General features: G+C 36.9%; 2 protein-coding genes and 2 pseudogenes across 2 annotated transcripts in view; all 4 read right to left on the reverse strand.

The window, feature by feature from the left end:
• Window positions 1-5,950, reverse strand: part of LOC17881355 — a 7,980-nt gene extending 2,030 nt beyond the window's left edge. The window contains exons 1-2 of the mRNA XM_023780340.1: window positions 4,734-5,950; window positions 3,953-4,041 (exon numbers count right to left, since the gene is read on the reverse strand). Coding sequence (XP_023636108.1) covers window positions 3,953-4,041; window positions 4,734-5,950 — 1,306 coding nt within the window. The remainder of the gene's footprint in view (window positions 1-3,952; window positions 4,042-4,733) is intronic.
• LOC111830274 lies at window positions 1,575-1,684 on the reverse strand (annotated as a pseudogene).
• Window positions 5,951-7,064: 1,114 nt separating the features above from the next.
• On the reverse strand, window positions 7,065-9,250 carry LOC17884430 (annotated as a pseudogene).
• A 383-nt stretch (window positions 9,251-9,633) lies between these two features.
• Window positions 9,634-13,335, reverse strand: LOC17884051 (hepatoma-derived growth factor-related protein 2). Its single transcript, XM_006287291.2, has 8 exons — window positions 12,863-13,335; window positions 12,198-12,260; window positions 11,395-12,114; window positions 11,090-11,221; window positions 10,719-10,802; window positions 10,460-10,519; window positions 10,273-10,359; window positions 9,634-10,082 (listed from the first exon to the last, which is right to left on the reverse strand). Exons 1-8 carry the CDS (start codon window positions 13,253-13,255, stop codon window positions 9,867-9,869), a joined length of 1,755 nt encoding a protein of 584 aa, XP_006287353.1. The 5' UTR covers window positions 13,256-13,335; the 3' UTR covers window positions 9,634-9,866.
• Window positions 13,336-13,725: the final 390 nt, after the last annotated feature.

Genomic DNA, 13,725 nt, shown 5'->3' on the forward strand with positions numbered 1-13,725 from the left:
TGTACGTGAACAATTACAAAAAAAAATCACAACTCAGCCGTAACTTACAATAAGTCATAATATAACTCAGCCGTAATGTATCATAACTCAGCCGCAATGTGTCATAACTCAACCGTGAACGACGTTTCGTATTTCCCTGTTTTTTTGTCGGAAAACGAAAAATCTCCACCCAAGTTGAGGAGAAATGCGACATCAATGACGACGAGAAAGAGAGACACACCGATTATAGGATAAGCGGCCAGAAGAGACGAGAAAAATAAGCGGCGAGAGTTAGGGTTCTTCGTCGGCTTCAAGAGAGAAAGAACAGTTTTTTTTCTTATTTTTTTTAGTCTTCTGCCTTTTCCTTGGCCTATTCCGATCTGACATAGACACCTTTTTTGCAACAAATGAAACAAAACTCGAGAATGGGATATGAGATTTCGATATAGTGGCAAAATAACAAGACAGTAATGAGATTACGAGTTAGTGCCATAGGTTTACCGTTCACTCTCTTCGTCTTCATTATTGTCATCTTCAAAGCAACTCTCACCATGAACAAAACCACATGTGAGGACCAAGAACTCTTTTCTTTTCTTAGAACGTTGTATGTACGCAATTTGAGAAGAAATACGATAGGAATTACGACAAGAGAGAGACTCGTTGAGAATCGAAGCGGCCAAAAGAGATGAGAGAGAGAGAAGCAGCGAGAATTAGAATTCTTCGCCGGAATCGCGGAGGTAGAAATATTTTTGCCATAACTCAGCCGTAACTTACAATAATTCATAATATAACTCAGCCGTAATGTACAATAACTCAGCCGCAATGTGTCATAACTCAGCCGTAATGTACCATAACTCAGCCGCAAACGACGTTTCGTATTTCCCTGTTATTTTTGTCAGAAAACGAAAAGTCTCTATCCAAGTTGAGAAGAAATGCGACAATAATAACGACGAGAAAGAGAGAGACACACTGATAATAGGATAAGCGGCCGGAAGAAACGAGAAAGAAAAGCAGCGAGAGTTAGGGTTATTCGTTGGCTTCGAGAGAGAAAAAACAGTTTTTTTTTTGTTTGTGAATAGTGACGAAAATCTTCAGTTTCTTCCTCTTTTATCATTTAAGACAGAATAATGATGTGGCAATTTCATGTATCACGTGGCATGTCGAATCTGACGTGGCAATTTTTAAGTGAAAACAGATTAAGTGTGTTTATTGTAATTACACCCATTTCACTAAACATATAAGGAATAAAAAAAAAATTTGGTTGTTTAAGGAATAAACATACAATTGTGATCTATTTAAGTAATTCTCCCAATGGTTTATTAGTTAAATAACTAAACAACCGACAGAAATTGTCAAATTGACTATAACTATCAGAAAAAAAAAAAACATTTTTTAAAAGTCACTAGCCATTGAAAAAATCAAAGAGACATGACACATAATATTAGTACATGAAATAACAAGTAAAGAGACTCTGTGTTGTTGCCCGACTTAGTTAGCATCAACGAGTATGTTAAGTGGCTTTGGCAAATTAGTAAACAACATATGAACCAAACAGTCGAATATGAGCCAGTTCGAATCTCATAACAAATATTACAAAAAATTTGGACTATTTCTTGATTTATGCGTGTCATCCTTGCGCACGAGCCATATATACTAATCTTCTCTGTATCGTTCAAATTTTATTTGTCACTAACTTGATTCTAACAATATATAAACTCAGACTTTTCTTTTGACCCAAGCAATGTGGGGCTTAATTTCTATAAGGTTCACAACTTAATGATATAATCTATAAATCGATCAGTTAATACTCAGAGCCTTAATCAGTTTCTTCGATATTTAGAGGTCAATTTGAAATTGATTGCTCAAACTCACATATGTAATCAAGTCTTGTGAACATTTATCTCCAATAATCTATTAACAAGATAATACCCACAGCCTTAGTTAATCCCCCTTTTGGAAGCTACTAACTTTTTTTTTTTTTTTTAAAAAAAAAGGAAATGAAAGATAATTATAATTTCTGATTAACTTTTCATGTGTATGCCTTACATATAATTAAGTTGCAAATCCAGTTTACATAAATACCGGTTATTCAGGGGAAATAAAATAACTAAACCAAAGAAATATTAGAACAGAGGAGAAGAAGAGATGCGTCAGACGTGTGATTACTATAACACTGAACTGGTTTGGGAGTGTTAAAATGATTCCGGGATAAACGTCTCCAACGATGCATCCGCGTCTGATTCAACATCAGGCATAATGACTATCTCCGCTTCACAAACTTTATTCATTTTTGGGTCTTACATATATGATATTGGTAAATTTACTTATTTAACAATACGAAGATAGGCACAAATATCAGTTTTTCTGGATGTCATACCTCCGAGATCTCATAATAATTAATAGCTAACAATGTTTTGATGTGTGATAAAAAGAAAGTAACTATGATAAATTTATAGTGAATAAAATTTTTGAAAGACAGATCCATACATATTAAAATTGTGATATTTTTGAATAATATGGAATAAATTTAGGGGAATTTAATTTTATATCATGCTCAAATTTTTTTTTTTTTTTGGTCAACATATCATGCTCACTGTAAAACAAATATTATGAATATATAATTTTATGTATGCAAATGTTCTAATTTTTATGTATGTTTCTACTTCTAATATAAAAATGGTCAAATTTGATTATATATCGATAAATATTCATTCGCGCTGTTAGTTTTTTTTATTGTTTTTATTATTTTATTGAAAAATATTACATTGCATTTATTACTTTATATAAGTTTAAAAACTATATAATACAATATATTTGTTAATCTTTCTCAATCTCTAACTAGTATTTACATTTACTGTTTAAGCAACACCAACAATTCATTTTTTCATAATGTCATTTACATTAAAACAAAAAAAAAAACAGTAATTTTCCCCGCGTTACAGGGCGGATCCAATCCAAGTTTGAGAATAATATGGAATAAATTTAGGGGAACTTTATTTTATATCAAGCTCGCTATAATCAAGGATTTCGAAACCCTAGTCAACGATAAGGAGATCCAACTCCAACCAAGGATCCTTCTCGCAAAGGTCTAAAGGTTTTGAATAAGATGGATAAGCCTACGCGGAAGCAGGCTTGAGATTTAACGGCGGTGTTTTGGGACATTAATCTGTGCCCGGTTCCCCCTGGATTTGAACCTAGTCGGGTCCGTCCGTGTATTAACCGGTTTTTGGAGAATCGTGGTCCTGTCACCATCACTACTGTTGGCGTTCTCTCAGACGTCTCTACTGAGATCCTTAGAGGACTCTGTGTCAGTACAATAATCTTGTACCGTATAACCCAAGTTAGCTGATCTCGCTAACATTAGTAAATTACGGTGACAGAAAATTAGAAAATTAGTGATCTTTGGTGCCTTAATTAGCATCAAAGAGACGACGAGTATATTAGTGGCTTTGGCAAAATAGTAAACAACATATGAACCAAACAAAAGAATAAGAGCCAATTCGAATCTCCTAATAAATATTCAAAGCTCTAAATTTTTTTTAAAAAAATTGTACCATTAAACGCATACTTTTCTTTCAACCCAAGCAATGTGGGACTTTTCTATCGGTATAGACGTATCGTTCTATTAAAAAGCTTATTATTTCTTCGTAGACCTGTTAAATTAATTGCCAGAATTCTGTTTACGGTTTGTTGGTTTTTCTTGTGATGGAAAAACAATTGAAATATATTCAGGAAAGCATCGTAACAAAAACAACTTCTACATAAGTTATCAAGTTATCAAGTGAAGGTTGAAATAATGTCATAGAAACTTCTAGTTACATAAAGGAAATTAAAGCGTCTCATAATATCATAAAATCTTCCAATTGAGGAATAGAAGAAACGATCGTATTTGGTATTAACGAACTATCTTCACTTATCTGGTCGACGACATCTCATACAAATCTGTACGTAACGATCTTCGGATACCAGAAACGATCTATGCAATTTAAAGAGCAAATGTATCTATCTGAGGTTCCAAGCATCTTCAAGATGATAGGGTACATGCAATAGGACTCACATGCTCTGCAAAATGGACGAGACATACTGTTATTGTGCACCACCTCATATGACCTGTGGGAATACGTTAATGTGCTTCTTGGCATGATCCCTGAAAAGTCTCCCAGCACGCACTTTGTATGCAAACTAGCTTGTTGATCTTTGCACGTATAGAACCATGTCTTTGGATTCGTTTCTTTCTCACAAATGTCACACCAGTATTTGTCACTTGCTTCTTCACCATAGCATAGTGAGAGAGGATGGTCTTCTACTCTATGCTTTACCACTTGTGGTAATGTGGCGCACTTGAAGCATAAGACAAACCCACAACCACTTTCAATGCACGTAAGGATAGAATATGACCACATGTAACAGAAGTATAAAACAAATCCACAACCATTGCATTTTTTTTCTTCCGTTCGAGGAATGGAATATAAGGGATGGTGAGGATGACTCGGATGGAAAAACGGTTCAGAAATTGAACCGCATAGTACATCTAGCTTTATATCCCAGACTGGTACATGAAACCATTGGAGAATCGATCACACGCAGTACAGTGAAAGTAATCAGCCTTGCTTGTAACTAAAGTAAGACGTTCATTATGTAGCACATGCCATTTCTTTCTAGGAGATTCAGCACATTTTTGGTGAAGAGTGAAATCGCAATTGATACATCCGTAGAAAGGCTGAAGACAAATGGGATGAGTGCAAGCATTACACCGCTTGTTTTCCTCGCATAGAAGACCATTAACGTGGAACCTTAGATAATGCTCTTTGTGGCTGAAATGTTGTATTGTGTTGTCATCTATTACCACATATGGTTCTATATCTTCTATCTCTTCAGGTACTCCTTCGAGTTCTTTCCTGTTCCAAACATCAATTCTAGTAGCACATTTTGAATGAACGACATATTTAGGACACCTTTGACAAGAATACCCGCCCCAAATCCAATCCACCTTCTGGCGACAAACTCCACATACAGAATTCACAACACCAAGAACAGAAGTGCGAGAAACACGGTGATCATGCCGATTGATGTTTATGATGCGCGGAAGGGAAAGACACCCTTGATGTATCATGAAATCACATTGAAGACATATATAAGGGCTTCGGTCTCCACTCAACCCACAAGCATTACATGTAAAAGAATCAAGCCTTGGGCGAAAAATAAGTTGATGGTCGTGAGCTTTCAAATTCATAACAGATTGTGGTGGTGGGTTTAAAACACAAGTCATACCCAAGCTGAAATTGCAAGCAGAACAATGATAAAACAATCTATTAGAGTAACTAAATGTACTTGCGCAAAGACGACACTTTCCATCAGAATAGTCCGGTGGATGACCAGTGTGGAGCTTAAGAGGGTGTAAGGGGTGATAAGAGTGGTTTACCTCTGATGGGTGTTTTGCCTCCGGTGGTATCCATACGCAATCCATATGGAATGTTAAATCACATTCAAGGCATTTGTAGTGAAACTGATAAGAAACAATACCACCACATTTTGCATCGCAATACTTGATCAGCTCCTTGTCCTTGTAATATGTGAACTCCTTGACTTTGAGAAGGGTAAGCTTGTGGTGATGCGTCTCGGAAATGTCAAGAAACTCTGGTGGTGGGTACTTGGCACAGTATAGATCCACATCGAAGTCACAGATCTCACAACAGTAGCATAGATTCTTGATGCTCTTGCCACATAAATCACATGAATGGTTTGGTTTACTTTGACGAAGCTTAAGAGTGTGAACAGCGTGAGATGGGTGTTCAATGAATTCAGAGGACTCTTCAATACATACCCTGTGAACATAGAAGTTACATCTTTCGCAGTAATAGCCACCAGTTGTAAATCCGGAGCGTCCACAGCATTCACCTTTCCACATACTATTCCAAGGTATCATAAGATGCTCGTGGATCAAAGGTAGTGACACTCCCTCAGATTCCATGCTCGTATACTACAAAAATTGAAGAACAAAAAGAAGAAGAAGAAGAGTTGAGTTTGAGATCTCAAATCTCAAAGGCTTTCAGTCAAAGCTATGCTCCATTCAAGTCTCGTTCTCTCTCCACTCAAAAGTCTTTGTTTAATCTCAAAGATTCTCTTATATATCAAATTAAGTTAATTATTATGGTTTATTAATTATAAGTTAAATAATCACTAGCCTTTGATAAAAACAAAGAGACCATTAGCTAATGACATAGACAATGATAGCTAATTAATAGACAACATATATAGGAACCAATAGAAGGTTTTGTTGGGCTTAAACTCGTTGATGTATCCGTGAAAAAATCCAAAACCTTAACCAGATTTAACTGCTCAAGCTTTGATCCAGAACAACCTTTCTTTTTTTTTTTTTCGTCAAAACAACCTAGTGATTTCGAATACCTCTTCACTACAATATAAACTTGTAAGGTTATCAAAAATCAAAATCATCAGAACAAAAGTGGAGTTCATATCAAATGTAATATTATCCCTTGTTCACAAGATGAAGAATTTAAGTAGTAAGATATATGCCAAGATAGAAGTTGCTCTCTTATATTTCATCATAAGAATGTACAGATGTTTATACATAAATGAATCTAATGCTGTCACGAGCATAAACCTAGTAATAGTATGTCTCGTCCATTTTACAGAGCGTGCGAGTCGTCTACTCGTATTGTATGTACCTTATTATCTTGAAGATGCTTGGAACTATAGATTGATACATTTGCTCTTTAAAATCGTTTATGGTATCCGAAGATAATTAGGTATAGTTATGTATGAGATGTCGTTGACTAGAAAAGTGAAGATAGCTTGTTAAACCCCAAACGGAAAAAAAATTAAGTAGTGTCTTATTATTCTCCAATTGGAAGAATTTTTGAATTATGAGTTGCTTTCCTTTATGACATTAACAAACTCAAATATTTTGGAATATTTTGCTTTCCTTTATGACATTAAGCAACTCAAATTAAGTAGTGACTTATTATTCTTCCATTGGAATATTTTGAACTTAAATAATTTCAAAATAAATAATTATGTATACCCTAAATCTTATTAGAAGATCGAATCTAGTGTGTTTGGGTTCACAACCTTAATTTCATTTTTGGGTTCACTTTTAAAAGTCTGTTGAGACCAATGATCTTCGGATACCAGAAACGATCCATGCAGTTTAAAAAGCAAACATATCGATATGAGGTTCCCAGCTTTTTCAAGAAGATAAGGTACATGCAATGCGACACACGCTTTGCAAAATGGACGATACATACTATTATTACGCACCACCTCATACTTTGCTAGCTCGTTGACATCTTCAGAGATAATCTGCATATGCTACGCATTCGAAAGAGCAAACGTATAAATTTGAGGTTCCAAGCATCTTCAAGATGATAGGATACATGCAACGGGACTGACACACCCTACAAAATGGACGAGACATACTATTATTGAAGACAACCTCAAATGGTCGGTTGAACAAATTTGGTGTGCTTCTTGGCATGAGTCCTGCAAAGTCTCCCAACAAATACTGGTGTGCTTGCTGATCTTTACACGTGAAGAAGCATGTCTTTGGATTCGTTTCTTCCTCACAAATGTCACACCAGTATTTGCCAATGGCCTCTTCGCCATAGCATAGTGAGAGAGGATGATCGTCTACTCTATGCTTTACCACTTGTGGTAATGTGGCACAATCGAAGCATAAGACAAATCCACAACCACTTTCGATACACGTAAGCACATTAGGTGTCCATCTGTTGCAACCATTGCATTTCGTGTCTTCAACTGCTGGAATGTAATACAAGGGATGATGGGGATGGCTTGGATGGACAAAAGGCTCTGAAACTGAACCACACAGTACATCTAACTCCTTATCCCCACATTGGTACATGAAACCATTGGAAATTCTACGGCAAGCTTCACATTGAAAATAATCAGTCACGCTTGTAACTAAAGTAAGCCGATCATTGTGTAATACATGCCATTTCCTTCTAGGAGATTCAGCGCACATCTGGTGAAGAATGAAATCACAATCCATACAACCATAAAAGGATTGTAGACAAACTGGATGGCTACAAGCGCTGCACCGTTTGTTTTCTTCGCAAAGAAAACTGTTAATGTGGAATCTTAGGTGATGCTCTTTGTGGCTGAAATGTTGTATAGTGTTATCATCTATTACCACATATGGCTCTATATTTTCTGTCTCTTCAGGTACTCCTTCGAGTTCTTTTCCATTCCACACATCATCTCTAATAGCACATTTTGAATGAACAACATAGCCTGGACACTGCAAACAAGAATACCCGCCCCAAGTCCAATCTACCTTCTCGCGAAAAACTCCACAAACAGAATTGACAACACCAAGAACAGAAGTGCGAGAAACACGATGATCATGCCGATTGATGTTAATGATGCGTGGTAAGGAAAGACACTCTTGATGTATCATGAAATCACACTGAACACATATATAAGGGCTTCGATCTCCGCTCAATCCGCAAGCATTACATGTAAATGAATCAAGTCTTGGGCGAAAGATGAGTTGGTGAGCATGAGCTTTCAAATCCATAACAGATTGTGGTGGTGTATTTAAAACACAACGCATATCCAAGCTGAAGTTGCAAGAAGAACAATGATAAAACAATCTGTCATCAATCTTTCTCGCGCAAAGACGATATTTTCCATCAGAATATTTCGGTGGTTGACCTGTGTGAAGCTTCAGAGGATGTAAAGGGTGGTAAATATGGTTTACCTCTGAAAGGTGTTTGTCCTCCGACGGATTCCAAACGCATTCCACATGGAAGGCTAAATCACATTCATGACATTTGTAAGGAAACCCATCCCAAATCTTCTTACCACATGGTCCACATTTAGCATCACAGCCGAACATAATCTCCTGCTTGAGACGAGTGAGCTTGTGGTGATGCGTCTCGTAAATATCAATGACCTCTGGTGGTGGATACTTGGCGCAGAATAGATCCACGTCGAAGTCACATATCTCACAACGATAACATAGATTCACTATACTCATGTCACATAAGTTACAGTTATGGCCTTGTTTACTTTGAAGCTGAAGAGTGTGAATGGAGTGAGATGGGTGCTCGATACATTCAGAGGACTCGTCAACACATCTCCTGTGAACAAAGAAGTCACATCTTTTGCAATAATAGCCATCACTGATAGCTTTCAAGCGTCCACAACAATCACCTTTCCTCAGATCATTCCAAGGCATCATAACATGCTCGTGGATCAACGGTCGTGATACTCCCTCAGACTCCATGTTCGTATACTATGAGACTGAAGAAGAAAGAAGAAAAAGTTGAATCTGAGATCTCAAAGTTATGCTTCTTTCAAGTCTCTTTATCTCTCCACTTAAAAGTCTTTGTTTAATCGCTCGTAAATCTTTGTAGTCATTCGATAACAAAAATAATTTAATTATACAAGGCTTTGAGCACAAGGTAACGCTGTTAGTTACAGTTGTATTCGGATAGTCATGGTATAAATAACCATACAAGGCTTTGAGCACAAGGGAAAGACAATACATTAGGTGCCTTGTGTCTTGCGCCACTAACTTGTGTCTCTCTATCCATTTACTTCCCTGTGCATTGGATAGTCGAAAAACATAAAGAAACGAACGGCGACAAAGACAGATGAGACAGTTACTGAGAAGATAGGACAAGGAAATAAAGTTCCACAAGACAGACTACAGATGAAAAAAGTACAAGAAAATATAGCTAATTGACAGTTGATATTTGCCGATAAACAAAGTTTTAGTTTTGTTGTCATAATAAGCATTATCTGATTTATCTATACGATTAATCAACTGTTAAAAGTGAAACCCAGTTCAAATTCGGACCTGATAGTCTAAAAACATAAGGTTAAAAGTTGGAATCCCTTTATTCTGGTTTCTTGGAGGCTTCGGGATTGTTGTCAGCATTCGAGTCATTGGTCTTTAAAACTTCGTCTTTTGGTTTCTCAGCTTCGCGGGGACTGGTCGAATTCTTCTCAGTATCCTCCTTTGTGTCTTGTGCAGGTTTTTCTATGCCGATAGTCAGAGTTGATACCTCATCCCTTGAGGCGTACCAGGAATAGCCACAGTCAACACACTCCAGCTAGATGCAAAACAGAAGCAGAATGTAATTATTAGGATCCGTGGATTTGCACGACAAGAGAAGAAGATCATCATGGTATATGATGTCCCTAGCTTATATACAACAAACTACCATCTCTTTTTTATTTTGGATTGGCAAATTATTATTTTTATCTAAGGTTAGACTTCGTAATAAGGTAAAGCATAAGAACCTGATAGCGATCTCCATGCCCAGCTTGGATGATATCGCGCAGGCCGACTGTCAATTGATTGCATCTCGAGCATCTTGCATCAGTCATCTGCATCCGGAACAAACACATGATATAATCATAGAAACCTCCTACTTAAAATCCAGCATACCAATTTAAAAAATACATTTTAGAAAGAAAAATAAAAGACCTGCATTTGATCCGCCTCATCAGGCTCCTGCTTTGCTGTTTCGTCAGCAGTTAGACCCTCCTGAATCCCACAAAAATTCAATTTTTAGTGGTTTTAATAAGTAAGAAATACTCCTTAATATATTTTTACAATGCAAAAAAGTAACAACATTTAGAAGAGATCTAAAATGGAATCTATGCCAGTGAAATTAAGGAAGGGAGCTGAGAACTAAAGGGGGAGATAATATGTGTGCACATATGTAACAGAAAAAGTCTGTAACCTTCAGCTCAGTGGGTGACATGTTCAAAATCTTTGCAGGCTCTAACTCGCCATTGAGCAGTCGTCTAGCCAGCAGCTTAGTGTTCTGCAAAAAAAAAAAAAAAAAATTTAATTACTACTAAACACTAAGAGGAAACGCTAAAGTGATGTGTAAGGCAATTTGAGAACCTCCAGAAAGTTTCAAACATCAACAAACATATTACTGTTCGGATGTTAAGTCCAGTAATCAACCATTGATAAGGTATTCAAATTTTACCATGTCATATCAAGAATGTCACATTACATTCATATATCAAATGTCATGAACAAGGCAGAGAATCAAGAGCACAAAAATTAGGGGGAAAATGAAATGGCATAAATGCAGATTCTAACCTTGAGATTGAAAACCAGTGTCCTCATCTTTTGGTTGTATTTCTGATAATCAGATGCAAGAGAAGCATGTGAAGCATTCTCAAGAGCACACACTGGAGGAACAGCAGCATCTGGCCAGAGAAAACTCTCATCCTGCCAACCAATGTTAACAAAAGAGTTATTCCAGCAATTACTGAATTCTTAATATGTTTCAGATAACCAACATGTAATTTGGCCGATTTTGGTCGGAAAGAATGTGAAAGATCACTGTATAAAGAGAGATAATATTTAGAGTAATCAAAATGTAAGAAACGTTTGCTTAATACCTTTCCATTTGCAGGCTTTGTGTCTTTCTCATCCTGTTCATGATGGGATCCATCTGAACCCACCTTGGCATCGTCGCCAGCTGGTTTGTTCTCAGAGATATAACATATGTGTTGGACTGCCTCGAGAAGCTTCCCCAAACACTTGTCACGATGAGCATCACCTGTTAGTGAATCAAACTTCTCTAAGATGGCATAATGCTCTGATGAGATACCCGCACCACTTCCAGGAGTTTCAGCCTTTAGAGAAGAGTCTTCCTCCCTTCTAACATCAACAGGACTTATGTTCGCTTTCCGGAAAGATCTTTTCGCCTTCAACATATTCTCCGGGTCAACAAGTGTTTCCTCAGATTCAAGGTCCGGAAGATCACCCAACTGCGACATCGTCTTTTCGACAAGAAGGTCGATTTCATGTTGTTTCGAGTCTTCATAGTCTTTGTCAGTCAGCTTCCACAGCTTCTTTTCAACAGTATCATAGACCTTCCGTACAATAAACCCAGGGTTATTTTTGCGTTTCGGAAGTTGTTTATGGGCCGGGACAAAATAGACCACACATCTGTGCATCACAGATTCTGCTGGCACTTCATCACGATGGAAACTGTAGAATAGTTCTCGTGTATCACTCGATTGCCAGTTTCCACCACCCTTTTTCTCTGCCTCTTCTGGGCGATAAAACCACTGTCCCAGAATCATCATGCTCCCATCTTTAGTTTGGGTAATATCCTGAAAAAGAAGCAGTTCTTTAATTCCAAGTGGATGATAAAACAAAAACTTATATAGCAAATACAAATTTTAGCACACCATACCTTAATAATTGCAACATATGGTTTTTGACTTTTGTCCTCAGGAACCAACAGCACCGGATCCTCCTACACAAAAAGAGAGTGTTAGAGAGACTAAAAGTAAATGTCTCTAAGGTCTAGAGCATGAAGTAAACCAGACACTATATGAACACTCACGACAAACATGTATATGATCCTAAACATTCAGGTACAAGAGAATTTATGATGTCAAAGAAAAACCTCCAAAGTCTCTAGGCACTGTGCAGTCAGAAACTAGAAATCTCAACTCCAAAAACGAGAGAGAAACATTCCTTTGACAGATCAATGAGTTTCCAACAAATGACAACAACCTTGAGCGTATGAGACCAAGCGGTATAAACCTAATACATAGAGCATCTATAGCTGACACTCTACATCATCTTAGGTTCTTCACAAACAATAGCCATGGTTCCAAACAGACATCAAAACATCTTAAAACCCTAGATTTCACCATCCACGACAATGTAACACCAGCAAGCAATGCAGATTCCATTGGTATAAAAAAATCTCAACCAACCCTCAATTCTAAATCTACAAAACCGGATCAGAACATGTAAAAGCAAAACCCACAAGCTCAATTCGATTCACAGCAATCTAAAACCCAAAATTCATCAAAAATCAGAAACCCTAGAGATAAAAACCAAACTCACCACTTCATATTTGTTGCCATCATACTCAAATTGCAAAAAATGAGTTCTTTTCCCTTTCCCTTTACCCGTAACCTTGATCGAATCACCAACAGGACTCGCATCATCAGGCTTCTCTTCTTCTTCTTCCTCCTCCTCTTCTTCTTCAGCCTCCGGAGGCGTTTCTTCTTCCTCTACCTCCATCATATCCTCATCATCCCCTTTCTTCCCCTTTCTCCTCCTCTTCTTCTCCGATTCTTTCTCCTCTACATCTTCGTATAGCTTCACCGTCTTACGCTTCCTCCGTTTCCCCAAAACCTCCTCAGGAGACACCGAGTTTCTTCCCTTAGACCTAGTGATTGGTACATCGTCGTCTTCGTCACTCGACACTTGAGCGAATCGCCGAGACAACACCATCGGTTTCCTCTTCGAGAAATCGGAAAACCCAAAAAAGGAAAAATAGAAAATTTATATAGAAAAAAAAAATTGGATTTTTATTTTTGTTTAATTACTTTGAGGTAAGTGAGAAAATGGTTCCTCTTTGTCTCCCTATTTATAATGTTTTTATCGTTGACTACTTTGATAATTAGATAAAATGAAATCCTGAATTTGGGGATTTTTTCTTAAATTTTCTGAAAAATAATAATAACTGTATCTCTAAGTTGAATATCATATTTTAATTATACTTTAATTAGCTCATATTATTTTTCTTTGAAAATAAATATTTTATCCCTTTCATGAGAGATACAGTCTAAGAAACAAATTTATGACTTAAAAATTGGTCATGTTCTTGAATTTTTTTTGGTTACTAGCAATTAAATATAGCGACAAAAACAGAGAAAAACTATGTTTGTGTTGTTTAAATACGTCATCGAAAAAGCCAGCGG

Source organism: Capsella rubella, unplaced genomic scaffold (genome assembly GCF_000375325.1).
Source record: "Capsella rubella cultivar Monte Gargano unplaced genomic scaffold, Caprub1_0 scaffold_6, whole genome shotgun sequence".
Classification (NCBI taxonomy): Eukaryota; Viridiplantae; Streptophyta; class Magnoliopsida; order Brassicales; family Brassicaceae; genus Capsella; species Capsella rubella.

Coding starts and splice junctions, on each gene's coding strand:
- LOC17884051 (XM_006287291.2), bottom strand. CDS start 13,255: ATGGTGTTGTCTCGGCGATTCGCTCAAGTGTCGAGTGACGAAGACGAC. Junction 12,261..12,862: donor ATGGCAACAAATATGAAGTG/GTGAGTTTGGTT, acceptor CTTTTTGTGTAG/GAGGATCCGGTGCTGTTGGT. Junction 11,222..11,394: donor CAAAGCCTGCAAATGGAAAG/GTATTAAGCAAA, acceptor ATTGGTTGGCAG/GATGAGAGTTTTCTCTGGCC.